Raw genomic sequence first — 22,572 nt, 5'->3', positions numbered from 1 at the left:
CAAAACATACACAAAGAAGAAAAAAAAAAAAAACTGAGAAAATCTGTGTAAGGCAAGACCAGTAAGTGTTGGCCATTACTAACACATGTTATCAACAATGGGGAAACAACATGGGGTATAAAGGGACCTGAATACCACCTTTGCAGCTTGGGGTGAATTCCCACTATTTTTGAGACAGGGTTTCAAGTTGCCTAGACGGGCCTGGAACTCATTATGCAGGCAAGATACCCATTCACATAAAAATAAATTTAAAAAATAGAATTCTACTAATATTGCCTCAAAATTAGATGCCTCAAAAATAATAATTAAAAATCCAATTGTCTGTGTTAAATTGAGGGTGAGGATTTTGTACCTAAGGAGAAAACAAAGCTATAATGAGATGAGTAAACAAGTCTAAAGCCACTGTTGGCTCTTTAAAGCCATACATGAGTGAGGACTTTCCTGTTTCTTTCATGGCAATGTAAAGGCTTCATTCTCACTTCTAAGATATAACCAACAAAATGCACAATAGCTAATATTAAGTGAATAACTGCCATCATTTATTAAGTAGCTCATAAGCCAGGCCATGTCAGCGGATACACTGAAACATACACCAGACTGAATTCCTACTAACATTTCTCTCAGGGATTTACTCAACACTCATTTGACTTTCATTTCTTACCTTCAACTTATTTTTTAACTCATGATTATATAAAATGTGCTGATGGAAGCCCATGAAAAGAATATGTACAAATAAAATATGAGTAAAAAAAGGCACAAGCCCAAGAAAAAAAGGAGGTGCTGTTCTGGGACTCCTCCTTCTGGATTTAAGGTAAGTTTGTGTGTGTGTATGGGGGTGGGGGGGCCACTTAATGGCAGGCCTCAGGCTCAGCATGCTTGAGGTCTTGGATCAATCTCAGAACAAAATCAACACACACACACACACACACACACACACACACACACACACACACACACCAACAGGACAAACAGAAACATTAATTAGCTTTAAATTCGATCAGTGTTTTGGTGACAGAAGCAACAGGGCATCTCTATTTCAATTGTAGGATGAATTTTAAACTATTTTTATTTAAGATTAAGCATCCTCACTGACAATCCAGAATCAGTCTGTGCTGACAGTTAAGCAATTCCTTAATTTTCAGTGTCAAAGTAGAAAACACGTGTTCACAAGATGAAGGTAAATGACTGTCATTTTCAAAATATCACCAAACCAAGTGGCTACCAAGCCACTTACCGAATCATGAGGAAGACAGTTTTCCAAAAAGCCAGTAAAACCCAGAAATAAAATCCAACTATCAAGCTGTAAGTATCACCCCAAACACTGGTGTCTAAGGGGGAGCATAGGAAGCCCGATTCCTATCAGTGATTAGAGGACCTGCGTGTTCAGAAGGTTGGGGCCAGAACCGTGGTGCTGTCTGTACAGAGGTTCAGAGAGTATTCATCTGAGGAAAAAACTGGGCTCTTTCCTATTCCAGCAGAGGAAATAACACACTGCTGAAATCAAGATTAAAACTGCCCTTGCCAACAGAAGGCAGGGGAGCAGAGGAGAAAGTGGAGAACAAAATGTGGCAGAGACAACTCTGAGTCTGAGTCTTCTGCCCAAGCGAGCAGGAGGGGGAGCTCTGAATCAGAATCACTCAAGCCCACAGTTGGCTCTACACTAGTGGATTCAATATACCATTCATAAACACCAAGTGACCCACAGAGCTTGTGGTACTAACAGTATTTTTAAATGTATTGTAAATTTCTATTCTGAAAAGTGGTAGATCAGAATGACTGGAACAGCTGGTCAGTTACAGAGTAGAAGGCTCTCTCCAAAGGAACTGAAGAAAGAGATTGCAGTATACAGCAAATGGACCAGGCTCTCGGTACAGTGTCAATGGGGCTGTGACCGTCCCCAACTGCAAGGGATAGTACTGAGAGGGCTCCAACAGTGTCAGGCTTCTTGGACATAGTCTGAAAGTTCAACTCTTGACCCTTTCCCTAACCTAAAGCTTGGGGAAGAAAATAAATATTTACTTTATATATCCACAGTTTGGGCATATTATAATATTTAATCTCCTATAGTTTTCATTTCTGAACCTTTGGCATATAATTTTGTCAGAATTATGTTACATGGAAAAAAAATCTATGTGCCTTAATCAGTAGTACCAAAGAAAAATATAAACCCTGTTCTTCCTTCTACATAGGAAGTGTGAATATATGGTACCCTAAACATCTTGCAAGGTTTCTTTGTGTACTTGACGGAAGATTAGGGCAAACCACTCCATTTCTATATGGCAAGCAGAAGGAATGAACTAGTCTTCAATTTCATCTTCCCAAACATCTCCATTAACATCCACAGCATGGAAGAGTCTGAAAGCATAAAACAAAGGTACATACTTATGCTAATCTCTTTCCCTCTTTCAAAAACACTCTACCCATCTGATAACACCTCTGCATACATTTTCTTCTTTAGCCATTTCTTTAAGGAGGGCTGAAATCTAAGTCTTTACAAACAAGCTTCAAGATGTTTGTAAGAACAGTATTGGTCAGCTAGGCATGGTGGTGCTTGTCTTTAATCCCAGCATTTGGGAGGCAGAGGCAGGGAAATGTGTGAGTTCGACACCAGCCTGGTATACTTAGTGAGTTCCAGGCCAGCCATGAATGTGTAGAAAGATCTCCATTAAAAAACAAACAAACAAACAAACAAACAAAAAGTTAAAATAAACCAGCAGTGCATGCCAGGAAAGTACCACTAAACTGTACCCCATCCCTCACTTTACTTTATAAAATATGGGGAATGGGCATCATCAAACTGGTAATGTATATGGTCTGTGAAATAAGTCAAGAGTGGAGAGTCATGCAGTTTGGAAGAAACTGAACTCTTTCAGTAAACAAGCCAGCCACATGCTAATCTTTCCATGCTTTCTGGTTACATCCTTGCTCCTCCGTTGGTGGCATGCTGTGTAGAGGCCCTTTGGTTTCTTTCCCTCTCAAAAGCTGGTGCCATTTCCAACACTAGCTTGCAACAGTTCACAGCAGGACTAGGTCCTTCAGTTTCTCTTTGACTTTTATAACCCTAATGAGTGTAGGGTCTCTACAGAAACCAATGGAGAAGAACACTGATAACTTTGGTGAACTGCTGAACAATAATCCACACTGTGTCAAAGAATCACCTTCGATTCTTTTCTAATACAAAAGGGAAAATATATCTCTCTGCATGCATTAAATGACAGCACACTAACAGAGGCAGTCTGACCATGGTTCTCCCACTAGAGTACCATATGCATCATCACATGAAATATCATTGTCAAAACTGTTACTATTTTGGGGTGGTGGCACAAGCCCTTAATCCCAGCACTCGGGAGGCAGACAGGGAGGATCTCTGTGAGTTCCATGCCAGCCTAGTCTACAAAGCACAGCCAGGACTATACAGAGAAACCTTGAAAAACTAAAAACAAAGAAACCAAACAACCATTACTATAATCCCAACACTCAGGAGGCAGATGCAGGTGGATCTCTGAGTTCAAGGCCAACCTGATCTACAGAGGGAATTCCAGAACAAGGTAGAGCTACACTCAGAGAAACCTTGTCTTGAAAAACCAACCACCTCATCCCCAACCCACCCCACCCCAAACACACACACACACACACACACACACACAAAAAAAAAAAAAAAAAAAAATTAAAAAACCACCAGGATTGAGAATTCAAAGCCAGGGCTACCAATACAGTCCACAAGATTGAAATGCTTGCCTGAGTTATAGCCCCAGGACCCATGGTGGAATGTGGTAGAAAGAAGGTAACAACTGCTAAAACTTGTCCTAATTTTACATGTGCACCATGACACAAATACACCTACACCACACACACAAAAATAATTTAAAATTTTTAAACAAGTCAATATAGGCCAGGCTATATCACATATGCTGTCTTTTAAAATGTGGAGTAGGTGGCTCAGTAGTTAAAATCATGGCTGCTCTTCCAGAGGACCTGGGTTCAATTCCTAGCACCCACATGGTGGTGTGACAACCATCTGTAACTCCAGTCCCAAGGAGTCCAACATGCTCTTCCAGCTTCTGCAGGTACCTGCACATGTGGTATTCAGACATACATGTAGGCAAAACACCCTTAAGTATGTTTTTTTACCCTCTGAGACAGGGTTTCTCTGTGTAGCTCTGGCTGTGTTGGAACTCTGTAGACCAGGCTAATCTCAAACTCAAGAGATTTGCCTGCCTCTGCCTCATAAGTACTTGGATCAAAGGCATACACCACCACTGCCTGGCTAAGCATTTTAATTTAAGGTAAGAATAAAAAGTAGCCAGGTGGTGGTGGCAGACATTTTTAATCCTAGTATTTGGGAGGCAGAGACAGATGGATCTGTGACTTTGAGGACAGCCTGGTCTACAGAGTGAGTTCCAGGACAGTCTCCAAAGCTATAGAGAAACCCTGTCTCAAAAAAAACAAAACAAAACAAAACAAAAAAATAAACAATAAAAAATGTTTTTCAAGAGGTATACTCTGATTATAAACCCATTTCAAGAAGGTTTAAAAATCACATGTAGGAAGAGTTCTCCAAGTTTAGCTACTTTAGAAAATAAGCTAACCTGCAAAATGGTATCAAAACATATTGCAGATGGGCTAGAAAGACAGTTGAGAATGCTTGCTATACAACTGTGAGGACCAGAATTTGGATTCCAGCACACATGTAACAAATCAGGCATCCTGCAAATACCTGTACTTTTTGCTTCAACTTTGAAAGATTTGAAACCATTTCGACCCTGTTTATGCGAAGAGTCTCCTCCCTCCTCTCCCTTCCCCTCTTCTCCCCTCTTGACTTTTTAAACACTAATCTAGGGAACCCTATGTATACAAACCTGTTAAAGCATGGAGAATCGGGGTCAGTGAAGTGTTTGTAAGGGTTTGCTCTGGACAGAGAACCCATGCAGATCCAGCAGAAGTACTGCATACAGCCGGTACAGGTCATCTTGTTACAGCCGTCTAACTTCTGGTGGGAGGAGACATGACAGCAAGGTGGTAAAGGCAGAAGAGGATGCAAAAGCAACATACCACACTCCCCAGTCCTTTGTCCTTCTCAGGGAGGACTGGTACACAGGCAACAATCTCACTGACAACCACTTATACATTTGCACTCAAAGTAAAATGCAGAAATACTGAGCAGGTGGTCCTGCAACTAGATGCTTAGCACAATCTCTTCTCATAAATATAGACACAAGGCTGGGCGGTGGTGGCGCACACCTTTACTCCTAGCACCCAGGAGGCAGAGGCAGGAGGATCTCTGTGAGTTTGAGACCAGCCTGGTCTACAGCTAGTTCTAGAACAGCCAAGGCTACATAAGAAGCCCTGTCTTCTTAAAAAAAAAAATGAAAAAGAAAGGAAAAAAATTGGGAATTTAGCCGGGCATTGGTGGCACACACTTTTAATCCCAGCGCTCAGAAGGCAGAGGCAAGCAGGTCTCTGTGAATTCGAGGGCAGCGAGTTCCAAGATAGGCTCCAAAGCTACACAGAGAAACCCTGTCTTGAAAAACCAAAAAGAGAGGAAAAAAAAAAAAGTGGGAACTTAGCCTGAACATTGTATTTAGCAGCAGGGCTCTTGGGAGAAGGATAAGATGAGGTCATCTGGCTGGCTCTCAATCACTGGATACTGGTGGCTTTCTACAAGAGGGCACTACCAGTGGAGACACACTACTTCTCACTAGGTGATGCTCTGCACTGTCTCAGGACAGAACCAGGACAAAATCCAAAATAAGCTTTATAACTTACCCAGCCTTGGTATTGTTATTAGCAAAAGAAAGTGGAATGGAGCAACATCTACTCAATTTTGAGGTGGACACAATGTGAGATAAATTGTCTTCCTATAAAAAGCACTTTGAATAGAGAAGCCTACATGCACTTAAAAGTCAGTAACAATATTTACTAGTGAAATTTTATTTTCCAAGTGAGAAAGCTGGGTAGATGCCCAAATGTGTTTTTTCCATAACATAACAATTACAGTTAACCAGTAGGCTTCTGAGGTAACTGTGCTCTAAGTCTGTCCTACTGCAGTCACCTGTATGGGAGTTCCGCAGCAGGGGCAGCTCTTGGAGTTCTTTTCCAGCCAGTCTTTACTTTCCATCTCCTCCAAGGCCTTCTGAATCACCCTCTTGCCATATCTCTGTTCCAAGAACCTTTTAGTAGCTTCATCTGCTTGTAAGTATTCATTTCTTAGGTCTATTAATTTTTCTGGAAAATACAATAGAAAATTAACTCTGTTACTTGCAATATTGACCAAAAATACTCAAAATGTCCATAATGTTCACAGTAGTGCACAGCTTTATCTCTAGCACTTGGGAGGCAGAGACAGGCAGATCTCATTGAGGGAACTTGAAAGGCTAGCCTGGTCTGCATACAGTTTTCCAGGCACACCAGAAGTACATAGTGAGACCCTGTCTGTCTTGAGAAACAAAAGTCTAAAAGAAAACCAAAAATCCCCAACAATAACAACAACAAAAAACACTCAAAATATTTAAATATAAAAAAATAAGGAGGAGATGGGGGAACAGTGGAGTGACTATGACCAAAACATATACATGCATAAAAATTTCATAACAAACCCATTATTGTGTATAACTAATGTCAATAAAAACCATAAATATATTGTATGTGAAAATGTGAACAATCTCCTATAGTTTAGATCTTAGAATCAAAAAAAGCTTTCAATATATCGGAAAAAACCAAAACAAAACAAAATACAAAAAGACTTAATTGGTGTGGCTAGTATTCAATCCAAATACTCATAGTGTGGTGATATTTTATGATCTAACAAATAAAGCTTGCCTGAAGATCAGAGTACAAAGCTAGCCACACTAGTTAGCCATAGAGTCCAGACGGTGGAATACACCTTTAATACCAGCACTCGGGAGACAGGCAGATGGCTCTCTGTTCATTCCAGGCCACCTTGGACTACACAAGATTGAATCTGTCTAAAAGAGAAACAGAGCTTAACAAAGGTGATCTCAGCACTTGGGATCCCACACCTTTAATCCCAGCACTAGAGAGGAGTATAAGTCAGGACGAAACAGGAGCTCAGTGCAGTCTGAGGTTTAGTGGAGACAGATGCAGTCTGGAGATGCAGTCTGAGGACAGGATCGCCCTCAGTCTGAGCACTGGTAGAGGTGAGAACTTTCAAGTAGCTGGCCACTTTGCTTCTCTGATCTTCAGCTTTAACCCTAATATCTGTCTCTGCGTTTTTACTACTAAGAACAATTAGAATTCATAGCATCCAAAAACAGTATACTTACATGTATGCAAACAGAGGCAGGCAGGATCCACCCACTAGGAGAGTCAGACTTGCTAAGGGGGCAGGGTTTCCCCCTGACTTTGGTTTCTCAATACTGGCATGTTTATGTAGCTGGCAACATTCAATGAGAACTGGCTTGTCGAAAAGAACAAAGAGCCTGTGGAGTTCAGTGGCAGAGTGTTTGCCAAGACCCTGAGGTTAATCCCCAATACCATACCATACCAAAATCTGTAAGTTGTAGACACTGATTCTACACTGTGTAAAATATCAATCATCGTAAACAATCTGGCATACAAAAATAGTGACTAACATTCACTTTGTTGCAGATGCTGAAAAGCTGTTCCTGAGGTAGTTGAGATGGCTCAGGGGGTAAAGAAGCTGGCTGCCAAGCCTGATGCCCATAGGTCAAGAGTCAGATCCACACAGTGGAAGAACCAACTTCCACAAATTGTCTTCTGACTGCTACAGAGTTTGCATCCCACCGCCACACAATTAGTGTGACTTTTGAAGCAGTTCTTCCTTGAGGCTGGAAAGAAGGCTCAGCAGGTAAGAACATTTGCTGCTCTTCCAGAGCACCTGGGTTTGTTTCTAGCACACCAACATCATCATGAGGCTCAAACAACCGGACACACAAGCTCCGGGGGAGGGGTGGGGGGGGGAGAATCTAATGCCCTCTTGTGGCCTCCATAGGCACTGCACTTACATGTATATACTCACACAAACCAATAAAAATAAATTTTTAAGAAGTTATTTTCGCCTTTTCCCCTAATATTCTTCAACTGGCTTATATTGCTGCTTTACCACTTAAATGGATTAAGCATCCATGTGCAAAGGTTCCAGCTGCAGACAAAGCTTTTGTTCCCAATTGTATCCCCTTAATTTTTCAATACAATTGAAAACCTCTCATAAAAGTTCTAGTTATTTAGTTAATTTTTATTTGGGAGATACGTGTGTAGTGTGTGTACAGATGTGTGTACCTGTGTGCATGAATATGAAAGCTAAAGGAGGACATCTACTTCCTCCTCTTACTCTCTACCTTACTCTATTAAGACACTGAACTAGAAGCTTGCCCACTTAGGCTGGGCTAGCTGGTCAGTAAGCTCCCAGGATCCAACTATCCTTGCCACGAAAAGATGGAGTTTCAGGCATGTGTGGTCACACCCAGAATTTTACATGAGTGCTGGGGACTCAATCTCAGGTTCTCATGTTTACATAGCAAGCATTCTCACCACTGAGCTACCTCCCTGGCTCTGCTCTTATTATATTAGTATGTTTTCCTCATATTACTTAGAGGTCTGATGTAGCATGAATAAACACCAACAGACAGACATTGGGGTTCAAGCTGAAGGTCAAAGAAGCAAAGCAGCCAGCTAGTAACTCTTATCTCTACCAAGGATGAAATGGAGATCCTGCCTTCCCTGTGACTGGAAACCCAATCTCCCATGAGATTGCTTCTTCCTTATACACCTCTCTAGTGCTGGTATTAAAGGCGTGAGCTCTATTACTCTTTTAGACTAATTCACTTTTGTGTGGCCCTGGGTGGTCTTGGACTCACAGAGATCCATCTGCCTCTGTCTCCTGAGGAGTAAAGGTATGTACCACTGCCCAGCTTCTATAGCTTTGCATTCTGATCTCCAGTGGCTTTATTAGATCATAAACAATGTCACCACAGTCTATTCCTTTTAAGCAAGACACCTTCTGAGGCAGACTATGTATGTTTTTTCTCTTTTCAACCTGTAAATTCAACCTGTATTGTGCATTCCTGTGGCAATACCACTGTATTTGGATGTAACAGACATCTTTTTCATCTCTAATAATTCAAAGCATTTTTATGTTCTTCAATATCTTAAGGACGACATTTATTGCTTAATATTCTCAAAATAACTATTTCATGGATATGCATACATACACACATACTCAGACAGATTACTAATTCTGCTGAAACCCCAAGCTTACTTGAACCTCTCCAAATTCATGAAACATTGCCCTTCTCTCACCAACAGGAGTAGAGAAGACTAACACTGTATTTCAGAACAATCTGAAGTACAAACCACACAAACTTCAGCTACACGACTGCCCTGAACTAAGTGGAACTGCTGGCTCACTCTCCCCTAAGACATTTCCTTGTAAATAAAGGCAGTCTGCTGACATTACCACGCAGTGACCAAGTAGCATTAGCAGTCACCACTCTGCACCTCATGCAAATTAGCCCACAGTTTGTCACATTATCCAGGATGAAAGATAAGTCCTCCTGTCAGGAATCAATACTTTTGCAAAATACAACAGAAGGAATTTCTAGAAAGATTAACAACTATGAACTTAAATTTTGTATTAGATTTGAGTCATTCTGAAATTGCTGCTAAGTTTTTAGTCCTGACTTTCAATTTCTGTATCTACTTTGTCACAGACTCAACAACAACGTAACAATTTTGCATGGCACTTTCATTAGTTCTCTCCATTTTCAAACACCTTTGCAGTATTTTCATCTTCTTCATTAATCTGAGAAAACCTGGGACCCCAATGGCCAATGAAATTGACAAAAAGGGCCTGATTCCCAGACCCTACCTGCATCAAAACTGGCAAGCACGTTTCACCTCCTACATTCACTCCAGCACAGGTGGCTCAGGGAGAAAGCATCTGAGGACCAAGCATACATCTGTGCCAGAGTCAAGAGTAGCAGTTTGGATGCCTGCATTTGCCATCCAGGACTGTGTTACTCCACATGCATGGCAGATTCCACACGCTAGTCCTTTTCCTAGGAAGCCTTCCCTATCTGCATGGTTCTGCTTGCTTCCAGTGAAGCTGCCCCAGTGTCCTAAAGAGACTCTTAAATCTTCTTCTCTCAGAACACTTCTTAACGTGTTCTTACTTTGTTTTTCCTCCTTAGCACTTGCCACAGCTTACTCTCTGTACGTTGTTGTCCCCAGTAGACTGAAGTTCCATGAAAGGATTTTAAAAGTCCCTGGTCATTCCTCTGCCCTTAGAGCAAAGATGCTAACTGAGAAAAGCATTCAGGAAGATGGTTCAGTATGCACATCTGCCATCAGGCTCAGGAAAAACTGGAGCAAAAGCCAGTTATAATTGGCATGCAACTCTACTTTAGTAACTCTATGACTGAGACAAATACAAACACTATCAGTGTGAGGGCTCTAAATGTATGAATGGAAGTCACAGGCCTCTGTGAGGGAGGGCTACTGGATGGGGGTTGGGCTCATAGTCACAACATACCTGCAGTTACCTTACATGGAGAGACCCCGTGATAGGTCAGTCTGCACAGGGTACAGAAGGCAAAATTGCAGCTGGAGCAGATAGCCATAGTACCACCAGGCTCCTGCATCACAGGGAGCTGGCAGCATGGGCGGGGACAGTACACCACATCAGCCATTAGATCCAAGGTAGACTGGAGAAGGAGGCGGTCATAGCGAGCAAATAAGTCTGCTTCCACCAGCTCTTTGACCTGAGAGGAAATAAAAGCACCACAGATTGGCCACTTCCAAACTAGTTCTGACCCTGAGAAGAATCTTAGGTTGCTGATATAAAAAGATAGGTGCAAAATTCAAACCTCTATTCTTGTTTCAGCATCAAAGCAGATTTGGCAATAATTTATGCCCTTTTCATTTTTTGAGCAAGGGGTGGGACATGGGGCATGTAGTCCATTAACTTTGAATTTTCAGCAATCTACCTGCCTCAGCTTTTCATGTCTTGCTCTAACAGTCTACAACCCGACTGAGGTTATGGTTGCATGGATCCACACAGTGGTCAAAACTAAAGTTGGGCATGGTGGCGCCTGCTTTCGGTTCCAACACTCGGGAGGCAGAGGCAGGCCTCGGAGTTCAAGGCCAACCTGGTGTACAGAGAGAGTTCCAGGACAGCCAAGGTTATAGAGAGAAGTCCTGTCTCAAAAAAACAAAACAAGGGCTAGACAGATAGCTCGGTAGTTAAGAGGCTGTACTTCCTAAGGACTTGGATTCAAATTCCAGCACCCACATAGCAGATTACACCTGTCTGTAAGTTCAATTCTAGGGGATCTGACATTCTCATATAGACATACATGCAAGCAAACACCAATGCATGTAAAATAGAATTAAACAATTAAAGACAGAACAGAAATCTGCCTGTACATGTGTATACATGCATTTGCCCACATACATTTATACAGATTAAAAGACAATCTAAGGAAGCTGGTTCTCTCAACAGGCTTTGTGGCAGGTTCCTTTACCTAATGACCCATTTCACTGACCCTGGTTTTGATTTTTGAGATAGATCTCATGCAGCCCAAATAAGCCTTGAACTTGCTACAGTCCAGGATGATATTGAACACTGATTCTCCTGCCTCTACCTCTGGAGTACTGGGATTATAGGTGGCTGGGTACTATACCCATTTTATAGCATTCTTAATATATACTATGAAACAACTTGTGAACTACACCCAAGGACTTAGGCTACACCATGAATACTATCAAGAAAGTTTGTGAGGGTGGGAGTGTGGCTTAGTGGGACCACTTGCCTAGTAGGTGTGAGGGCTGGGACTGATCCTCAACACTGCAAAATAAACACATTAATTTTAATTAATTAGAATTCCTGTGGCAAGTGTAGTGACATATACCTACAATCCCAGTGTTAGGGAAGTTGAGGCAGAAGGATTATGCGTTTGAGTCCTGTCTCAAAAGAAAAGTTCCCAAGAGGTTTTCCTTTGTGAAAAGGACTGTGACATCAACAGAGTGATGTTACCTGACCAGGAGTAGCCACTGAAGAGCACTTTGGTTCTGGACAGTTGAGGCATTTCACTTGGCCATCTTTGATCTGGATTTCAAAGTAGTCCTTCAGACAGGCTTTGCAGTACACATGTCTACACTCCAAGAAGTACATGCACTCACTACCCAGCTTCTCACAGAAACATATATTGCACAGGAACAATTTACTGTTGAAGCTTTTCATCTGCTGAGCTTGATTGAAGTCCAAGATTTCTTGGATCAGACTTGACAATGATTCTACATCCTGCACCGCTCTCTCGTCCACAATTTCTTCTTGGTCTACATCAGATCCAGCAGCTCCTCCAAAACCTAGTTCTGTGCTGGAAGAGGCCTGAGCTGTTGTCCTTCTCTGAACTTTTTTCTGAGACCCCATCTTGAGCTCAAAAGGAGAGACAATATTCAGGTAGGTGAGGGTTTCCTCCTTAAGAAACTGCATCCAGGCAAACAGCACCACACTGCCTCGGTGTTCTTCCCACAGGTTGTCTAGGTGCTTGCAGAGAGCAGAGAGCTAGGAGAAAGCAAACAAGGATGCTGAGTTTGGGAAGATGATGATGATCTACCAATTCCTGATCTTCTGTAGGCTCTTTGAAACTTATGTTAGTATAACTTGCTGACACTACTTTTTCTTACCACCAAAGTAGTACCAACATTCTCACCAAATCATTTCTTCAACTATTTAGCAACAGTGGCCAGCATAAATAAAACAAAGTCAGAATCTAGAAGTAGCACAAAAACAGAAATACAAAATACTGTAGGATACAGACCCAGATTGCTACTTAAGCTATTGAAACAGGACTTTAGCATCACTCTATCTCATGTGTTAGAAAGGAACTATTTCTCTTCAGTAGTGGTGGTGTACGCCTTTAATCCCCCTACTCAGGAGGCAAAGGCAGGTGGATCTCTGTGAGTCTGAGGACAGCATGGTCTACAGGGCAAGTTCCAGTTCAGCCAGGGCTATACACAGAGAAACCCCATCTCAAAAAACAAACAAAACAAACAAACAAAAGAAACTGTTTCTCTTTGGGAGCCCTTGTAGGTGATCTAGAATTGTAATTAGAAAAAGGATAGTGTATAGAGCCATTCAAAGCCCTGCAAAATCTCAGTACTTGTTTCTGGGTAGTAAAATTCCATGATTAGCAGTGTGCTCATTTCCCACACCCTTTCTGTTCCTTTTTTGGATTAACTGTACTTCCTATAACAAATCTGTCCAACAGAAATTTGTAAAGCATATATGAAATAGTAAATGGGCTGAAACAAAAAGTAAATGAAAATAAAATATCATTCATAGCTGGGGACACAGCTGAATAGTAGAGTGCTTGCCTACCTAGTCCACAAAAACAAAATAAAACAAAAACATCCAAGAAAGGGCAGCATCTTCAACACATGGTGCTGGGAAAATTGAATATTCACACTCAAAAGAGCCAAACTAAACCCTCAACACACACATCAGTTACAAAACCACCTCAAAACCCATGAGGCTTTTTATCTAAAGGAACAGCATCTGCAGAGGAGAGGGACAACTGAGTGTAGGGACAGCCTACCAGGTGGGAGAAGTCAGTGCATACAGCACCTGACAAGGGCTAATGCTTAGCACATATGACAAACTTCAAAAAGCCCAAATCCCCAAAATAATCTGATTCTTTTTTTCCTTTTGGCAGTACTCAGGGGGAATTCAGGGCAGATGCTCATCATGAACTGGAGTTCTCAGTCTTCTTCCTAATTTTATTCTGAGACAGGATCTTGCTAAGTTGCTCAGGTTTGCCATATACATATGTGTGTGTGTGTGTGTGTGTGTCTGTGTGTGTGTCTGTGTGTGTGTATATACCCAAAAATATGTATATAAAGGTGGTGCACACCTTTAATTTTAGCATTCAGGAAGCAGAGGCATGCAGATCTCTGACAGTTCAAAATGATTCTGAACTGCAAAGCAAGGTTTCAGGACAGCCAGGGCTACACAGAGAAACTCTGTCTTGATAACAAAAAATATGCATTTATTTTATATGTAGTTATGTGTAGGTATGGACATGCACATGCCATGCCTAAATGTGGAAGTCTGAGGACAACTTGTAGGGGTCACTTCTCTCCTTCCACCTCATGGGGTCTAGGGATCAAACACAGATCATCAGGCTTGGTGGCAAGTGGCCCTGCCCACTCAGCCATTTTATAGGTTCAGGCCTTGAACTTTTGATGTTCCTGCCTCAGCTTCCTCAAGAGGTATGTTCAAAGGCTACTGCTGGTTCAAACAATCTGATATGTAAGTGGGAAGATGAGGGTCTGGGGTATTGCTCAATGGCAGAATGCATACATAGCATGGACAAGGCTTAATCCCCAGTACCGCTCTCAATGCACACACAAGGGAAAGACCTAGCAGACAGAAGACATGCAAGTGCCAGGCAAAGTTCATGCAAAAATGCTTAGCGTCTCGTCACCAATCAGGCTGATGTAAAACCCAGACACAGGAAGGTATCGCCTTACTCTGGTACAAATGGCTATCATCAAAGACAAGTGCTGGCAAAGGTGCCAAGAAAGGGAACTAGAACTAACTCTTGGCATACTGTTGATGGGAATGTAAGTTATACAGCCACTGTGGGAATAGTACAAAGGTCCCTCAAAAGAATCAAAACCAGAACTACAACATGATCCAGCAATACCTGGTATATATCTACAGAACATTACATTATGTTCTGGTATTGCAGAGTGATTCATGTTGCCAAGGAAGGAAATGACTTAAACATCCATCAACAGCTGGGTAGATAACAGTGAAATACTGTCTGTCCATCTATAAAAGAGAATAAAAAGCCGGGCATTGGTGGCTCACGCCTGTAATCCCATCACTCAGGAGGCAGCGGCAGATAGATCTCTATTGAGTTCAAGGCCAGCCTGGTCTACAGAGCGAGTTCCAAGACAGGCTCCAAAGCAATAGAGAAAAACCCTGTCTCAAAATACAAAAAAAAAAAAAAAAAAAAAGAGAGAGAGAGAGAGAGAGAGAGAGAGAGAGAAAATAAAATCCTCTTATTTATTTATTTATTTATTTATTTTTGCAATAGCATGGATGAAATTGGGAATTACTATGTTAAATAAGCCAGGCTCAGAAACACAAGCACTGAGTGGTTTTTGTTCAGATTACAATATAAAAAAGTTAGTTGGCCAGTGGTGGCACATGTCTTTAACCCCAGCACTTGGGAGACAGAGGCAGGTGGATCTCTGAATTTGAGGCCAATTTGGTCTACAGAGTGAGTTCAAGGACTCAAGGACAGTTAGGGCTACACAGTTTAGAAACCCTGTCTTGAAAAAAAAAAAAGTTAACCTCAGCTAGGCAAAGTAGGACTTACCTTTAAGCAGAGACTGAGGTCAGCTTGAACTACATGAAATCTTGTCATTTTCTCTCTCCTCTCTCTCTTTTATGGGGAGGAGGGCTAGAGAGAGTTAAGAGCACTGGCTACTCTTCCAGAAGACCCAGGTTTGTGTTAGTGGAATAGTGGTGAGCATGGCTATGGCTGGCTACCTTCCAGAAGACCCAGGTTCAGTTCACAAAACCCACATGGTGGCTCACAACCATCTGTAAACTCCAATTCCAGGTGACCCTAATGTTCTCTTATGGCCTCTGTGAGTTCTGCATACATGTGGTACACAGACATACATTCAGGCAAAACACTTATACACATAATTTTTTTAAATAAATAAAAAACAAAAGTAAACACCAAACAGTTCATTTTATAGAATTTGAGAGCAGAGGTGGGACATGGAAGTGAGGGATGGAGGAAAAGTAACCAGTGCTTACTAAGTCACAGTTATGGGACCAAGAAGTCCCATGTGCACATAGTAGGGATGGAGGAGACCTGACCTTTGATTATTAAGTCACAGTTATGGGACCAAGAAGTCTCATGTGCACATGGTAGAGATGGAGGAGTATGACCAGTGATTACTCAGTCACAATTACAGGACCAAGAAGTCCCATGTGCATATAGTAGGGAGATATTGGGAACATTGTGATAGCACAGGCTTGGAATCCAAACACTTAAGAGGTAGAAATAGTGCAACTGTGAGTTTAAGGCCAGCCTCAGCCACACAGAGTTTGAGGACAATCTAGACTATATGAATCCCTGACTAAAAACACTAAGCACAGCCACTGTATATTTTAAAATGCTAGAAGTGGGGAAAAGGCTGAAGAAAGAATTTTGAGTGTTTTGCTATAAATAATAAAATGTTGGATGAACATAGTCATCATAATTGTAAAAACATTGGTTGTCCAATCTTAAATATTACACATGTATCAAAACATCATACAACTCCATAAACATACAATTTACTAAGTGCACAACTATAAGCCCAGCACTTGTGAGGCAAAGCAGGAAGATCACAAGTTCAAGGTCATCCTCAACTATACATTGAGTTAAAGACCAACCTCAACTATAGGAGACCCTGTCTCAAAAATTCTTTAAAATTGTTAAAATGAAAATACCATTCAAAGTTTTAAAGTTAATTCTAACTTTCAGTCCTATCAAAGAGCCAAGTCAGCTGATATAGTCATTTGTATAATTAAACCCAAGTTCTTTTTTTCTACATTTGCAATAAACTTTTTTTTCTTTCAGTCAAGGGATTGGATGGAGGGTTCTATGCTTGGCAAGAAACACTTTAGTGCTAAGCATTGGTGGTTCATGCCTTTGATCTCAGCACTCAGGAGGCAGAGGCAGATGGATCTCTGTGAGTTCCAGGAGAGCCTGGTCTACAGAGCTAGTTCCAGGACAGACAGATTCCAAAGCAATACAGAGAAACCCTGTCTTGAGAAACCAAAAAAAAAAAAAAGGAAAGGAAAGGAAGAAAGAAGAAAAAGAAACACTCTAGCACTTAGCAGATCCCCAACTGACAAGCTCTAAGAAATCTGGATCTACGTCAAATCTGAATAGTAGAGGGAAATAGACTGACACTGGCCCTGAGCATTCATTACAGGCCCTCCACATCTTCGGTTGCCACAAAGAAAGCTCTCAGTTCTAAACTAAGCCATCAAAGTTAAACCATTTTGACCTTTCCACTTAAAAGTGATGTGTTTCATTAGAAAGTCAAGTATAAGACAATTTCCCATTAGAATGTAAAATATTTGTAACTGGAGCTCAGGAATTATAAGCTGCTTTTCTTTTTGCTACCTGCAAAAACAAGCTTTCCAGAGGGCAAGTAAATTTTGAAAATCACGGTGGAAAAAAAAAAAACCAATTTCTGTTCCTTGCTGTGTGGTGTTTCTGTCAGTTCTGCACAGCACTTACCTAAATACTTACTAATAACTAAAGCTTTTTCAGATTTGCTTGGAGCTTATATTATGAACCATGGTTTTTGAGAAACCCGCTAAAATATAACAAATATTTATTTTGGGGGTTTTATTTTTTATTTGTTTTTACATGCATGAGTGCTTTGCTTGCACATATATGTGTCCTAGTGCCCACTAAGGTCAGAAGGCATCAGATTCCCTGAAGCTGGAGCAGATGGCTGTGAGCTGCCATGTGGATGCTGTGACTTGAACTGGGGTACTCTGCAAGAGCAACAGTGTTCTTAACCACTGAGCCACCTCTCCAGCCCCAAGTGGGTAACTATTTAAATGGGAAGCTCTGCATGCCATGTAAGTGGGGTCTGATAAAAACACATTCTCTTCCTTCCTTCCTTCCTTCCTTCCCTCCCTCCCTCCCTCCCTCCCCAGTTCCATGTCAGAAAAGGCATGCATATAAACGTGAAGTAGGAAGAGGAGGAGAAAGAGAGCGAGTATAGAAGAATACTACAGAATTAGACCCACTCTGATTCTATCTACCCACCCCAATCCTGAGTGACAGGTCCATGTGTCAATTTCATGACAAGCAGGTGGAATTCACAATGCTATGAGTCAGGGTATAGCAACAAAGATTGAACTAAGAAACACAATCAATTAAAACATCAATTCTCTGTGTGATTTCTTTGATAAAGAATTCTACTATAATTTTATCTAGAGACAAGAAGTAATGAACCCTCCCTATAGTGCTCCCAAAGCTAGCATTAAGTAGACACTAGACTCTGACTCTGAAAGTACATCATGCATCCAATTTATCTTGTCCCTTTTTGTGCATGTGTGTACAAGCACATGGCGGTATGCAGAGAATGAGTAACTCTACACAACTCTATGAGGCTCTAAAACCTAAAGAACTTGCCAACATCAGTGATCTAAACATCATTAATGGTAGCCTCAACAAATAATGAGTGGCCTCACACCTGCTGCTTCTGGCACATATTATCTTTCCTATCCTACAAGCATTATCCCCTTTAAAAGTGAACTTTCTTTTTAAGTTGTAATCTTAATTCTTATAAAGGTACCATTATGCAAAAGATTAGATGGGGGAACAAATCCTATATGATAAAACCAAGTAGGCTGTTGTGCGCATATAATCACAAGCTCTCAGGAGGCTGAAGGAGGAAGATTAATGAGATTTAGCCCAGCCTTGGCTATGAAGCAAAACTCTATCTCCAAATATAAACATATCAAAACTATGTGACTAAAGGGAAAAACTAACGAACCATTTCCTTGAGGTCAACAACTAACAGCTTTTGTCTTAATATCAGCTTATCAGTCTTCATAACTTCTAGAAAAGTAGCTATTGATCCATCACATTTCAGAACACTGTACTAGCTTCAAGTCACATTTATGTCTTAATCAAACACTGACACTGAAGAGAGGCGCTTGAAGGCTACAGACATAATTGATATAGAGACAGACATACTAATTACCCTGGTTTGAGTAATACATGCTGTATACAATATTAAGTCGAAATAATAACAATGTGCCCCATCATAAATATATACAATTATTACCTGTTAGTAAAAGCTATTGAGGTTATTAGGCAAGCATAAATAACACACAGAGAAGGAAGGCTTTCAATATAAGGTCTCAAGCCTTAGAAAGTTATCTACAAGAACTATACAGATTTTTATTTGTGTGCACAGAGCTAAGTGATACTAAGTGACAATTACCATTATTAATACAAGATTTTTGTGGAGAAGCATTTATTACATTTATTCAGGAAATAAATAGCTTATTATAGCTATTTAGCTAAATTTTCTGTTGTAATTACAATTAAATCTTTTTTTTAAGGAATGAATAAGAAACTGAGAATATAATATCAGCATCTAAGGAAAATGCAGACGACCTTGTCTCTAGGAAAAGAAACAATACACTTGATTAAAAAACATTGCTGTTGAAATTCATAAGGACTAATTAAGTTTGTTTACTGCCATTTCTTTCTTTTTCCATTACTGAGGTAAGAATCCAGGGTCTTGAACATGTGAGGAAAGAACTCTACCAGTGAGCCATATTCCAGCCCTGCCATTCTTTCTAAAAACATCAAGCATTTTCAATTCATTAGCATTAGGATTCATGAACACTAGGGGGAAATTTTATAAAATCAAAGCCGTTTGTTCTTTATGCACTGAGTTAAAGATCACCAAGGTAGTCTTCGGTTAAAGATGATTTTGTAAGTTTCTAAAAATGGATAGGAGAAATTAAGTTTTGGGTCTACCTGAGTTGGTGACAGCCATTTGCCACTAAGTGTGAATGAAGGTGGGGAGGAGGATGGATAATCTGGTGGCAGTTCAAAGTTCAGCACAAGTGGTGGCAGAAAGCAAATGGTGTATTCAAAGCCACTATTCTGGAGACACTCATTTGAATTGCCTGAACCAAAAACAAAAATCAGAAAGGATCAGTTGATCAACACTGGAGTGTCCAAAACTACTGAGCAGTGCTCAGCCCTAATGCTTCAGTAGAGGGGATAAAAACCCTCCCCCAGAGCACCCTCTATGCCTTAAATGTTAATTCCCTAGTCTTACCTTCAAAAACAAAACATAACACCTTACAAGCCCTTGAAAAATCTACTTAGGTGCCATGTTATGTATGAAGTCACACAACTCACTCTTGTAAACACTTCCTAGTACAATTCCTAACACTAAAGACAAAGTAATGCACAATGTTTTGTTTCATTGTTGGTTTATGGTAGACAATTAAAGACACAATCTAGAGGGAAAAAAAAAACACTTATTTCTATAAAACAACCATGACTTACTAAGACCAGCATATGCCAACTAGTCATGAATTGGTTGGGGAAGTATATGCCAACAAAGTATTATCAGGCTTGAGGACATAACACGGCACACAACACTCTCACAGTCACAGGGTCATCTAAGTGATCACAGGTTCTAGGAGAAACATTGTGAGAAAATGTGCATCAAGTTCTCTGCAAATATATCAAAAAAGTTTTGTTTTTCTCCAACAAAAGGTGGCAGAGTAACAGCATATACCCTACCTGTCCATGGCAGTTACTCTGATTGTAGAAACCATGAAGAATCAACCTTGTGGCACTCTATGGTGCTCCAAGCATCTTCACAGCTGCTCGTTATTAACTTTTCTTTGCCTCTAATTATCAATGACTGCTGATCAACTACTGATTTGAAGACTAGGCAGCATGAAATATGCAGGATCTCTCAATTCAGTGGTCAAAAAGGCAAGATCTAATCGAAAACTGTTTTGCATCCCACCCCACATTTTCTTTTAAAACAAACATGTATTACATCTATGCCACCAATAGTTACCAATAATCCCTTATGGCTATATTCACAAGTGACAACTAAAATATTGTGAGAAATCAAGTATAATTTTTATTTAGAAAAATCTGTTAAGATATTCTTAACTAACCGCTCACAAATATCTTGAAATTCTGCGGCAGATCCAGATAGATCCTTGTTTCTCCACCTTGGACGGACTCTGCTTTTCTGAACTCATCTGCATCATAAATACTCGCCAGGGCCAAAAGTTCATCCTCCTGGGCTTCTAGATCTTCTGACGACATTGACTTTCCTGAGGATTGAAGACCATCATTCAAATCAGTTAGGAGATGCACGGCGCATAAAAGTTCCTTACAAACAACTGCAAAGGACTTATCAATCCTCTCTTTTCTGCTCAACACTTAACACTCGGTACTAAGTCTTCTTCACTTAGGGGTGCTTCTAACAACTAATCCAGAAAAACAACTACTACTTTGCGGTAGCTGCTCCATCACAGTTACTGAAATGGAGGCTGGTAAACCGAGAGTGTGTTCTGCACAGTCTAAAAGATGCTGCTACAAAATCTGAACACCTGTTTAAATGACTTCATTTTCTTTCCATTTTTTTCTAAACATCCCCTATCTGAAACAATTCCATTTTCAAAAAAAAAAATATTGCTTTTCCTCAGCACTTGTTACACTCTGCTTAAGTTTAGCCCTGTGTGAAACAGAGACATGTTCCATTTTAGGTCCCTTAGTACCTGTTAGTAACAACTAGAAGAAAAGGATATTAACACTGCAGTCAGGATTTCAGTTCGGCTGTAATTTGTGCAAATCCCATTTATTTTTCTAGCCAGTGGAGCTGAGACTGAAGTCCCACACCAAGATGTGGGACTCAGAGGTACTATGGAAATTCTGCCATCTGCAAAAGAGAAACAGGAAGGACGTGTGAGGATACTCTCCAGATTCAAATTCCCCATCAGAACTATCACCACTTAAGTCAAACACTAACACAGCAACCTCAATCCACAGGCAGTATTATTCTCTGAGCAAAGATTAAGTCACATGGTTAAAAGGCAACTGTATGTTCCCCAGTAATGGCAGATACCTTATCAGACTGCCCTCAGCCCTGTAACTGAGGTGGTTATTTGAGATGATGGGACGCCACACCCAACAAACATCACCTTAAATTTGTTTGTTGTTTTCTCCTTCCCTCCTCTATGCCTTCTGCTCCTTCATTTCCCACCTCTCTGGCTTTTATTCTCACCTGCTCACAAATTAATCATGCAGGTGGCTCTAGGGAGGAACACACACACGAGCTTGTAAGATTTACTCTAAGTATGTAGAGCCAGCTTTCCAGGACTGGGGCTACAGCTCAGTGTAAGAGTGATGAAGTCCATGGACAGGTTATGGAGCATCTTGCAAAGATGTTACACAAAACTAACTTTAAAAACCATAGTCTCAGAAGAGAGTCCCAAATAGGTTAGTATCATAATTAGCTTATGATTACAGAGCACCAACTGTGTACAGTACTAGCTTCCGATCACGTTACCTTACTGAATCTTCAATAATCTGTCCAGGAAGGAGCACATGGTGAGGGTAGGGTTAAGCCCTTTGTTTCTTAGCAAACAGAGAATTTTCAGACACCAGAGATGTATTTACTGACTTAGTGTTTTTAGGTTAGCATTCTCCATCTTGCCTGCAAATCAGAATCTCCTGGAGAAACTGCTTCTTTAAAATTCCAATACCCAGGCCATATTCAAGAACAACTAAGTCAGGACTCTACAGTTGTCGGGGAAATCACTTAGTAGGTCTCATTGCAGCACTTTCGCTTTGTTGCGATTCCTCCCTACTCTTTTTCTCATCCCTCTTTGCACCATCCACCATTAGCAGTCCCCATCCCTTTCAGCATTCCTTCTATTATTCATTCATTCAATTATCCCCCTCCCTTCCTGAAAACCTCTATTTCCCCTCTTAGTCTCCTTTC

The 22,572-nt window shown here is 40.8% G+C and overlaps 1 protein-coding gene across 2 annotated transcripts; it reads right to left on the bottom strand.

The window, feature by feature from the left end:
• Nucleotides 1–1,034: 1,034 nt before the first annotated feature.
• Rnf14 (ring finger protein 14) lies at nucleotides 1,035–21,539 on the bottom strand. 2 transcript variants are annotated; one of them, XM_051201132.1, is made up of 8 exons: nucleotides 21,347–21,538; nucleotides 20,738–20,899; nucleotides 19,569–19,720; nucleotides 12,014–12,544; nucleotides 10,511–10,739; nucleotides 6,053–6,225; nucleotides 4,860–4,990; nucleotides 1,035–2,355 (listed from the first exon to the last, which is right to left on the bottom strand). In XM_051201132.1, the coding sequence occupies exons 2-8, from the start codon at nucleotides 20,889–20,891 to the stop codon at nucleotides 2,298–2,300; spliced, it is 1,428 nt and encodes a 475-aa protein (XP_051057089.1). In that variant the 5' UTR covers nucleotides 20,892–20,899; nucleotides 21,347–21,538; the 3' UTR covers nucleotides 1,035–2,297. The 2 variants fall into 2 exon arrangements, with proteins under 2 accessions (XP_051057089.1, XP_051057090.1); XM_051201133.1 differs by lacking the exons at nucleotides 1,035–2,355; nucleotides 4,860–4,990; nucleotides 6,053–6,225 and adding an exon at nucleotides 7,284–7,439 and having other exon boundaries at nucleotides 21,347–21,539.
• Nucleotides 21,540–22,572: the final 1,033 nt, after the last annotated feature.

Source organism: Phodopus roborovskii, unplaced genomic scaffold (genome assembly GCF_943737965.1).
Source record: "Phodopus roborovskii unplaced genomic scaffold, PHOROB, whole genome shotgun sequence".
NCBI classification, from domain to species: domain Eukaryota; kingdom Metazoa; phylum Chordata; class Mammalia; order Rodentia; family Cricetidae; genus Phodopus; species Phodopus roborovskii.
The sequence above is the reverse complement of the archived record's forward strand: the minus strand, read 5'-3'. Positions and strand labels throughout refer to the sequence as shown.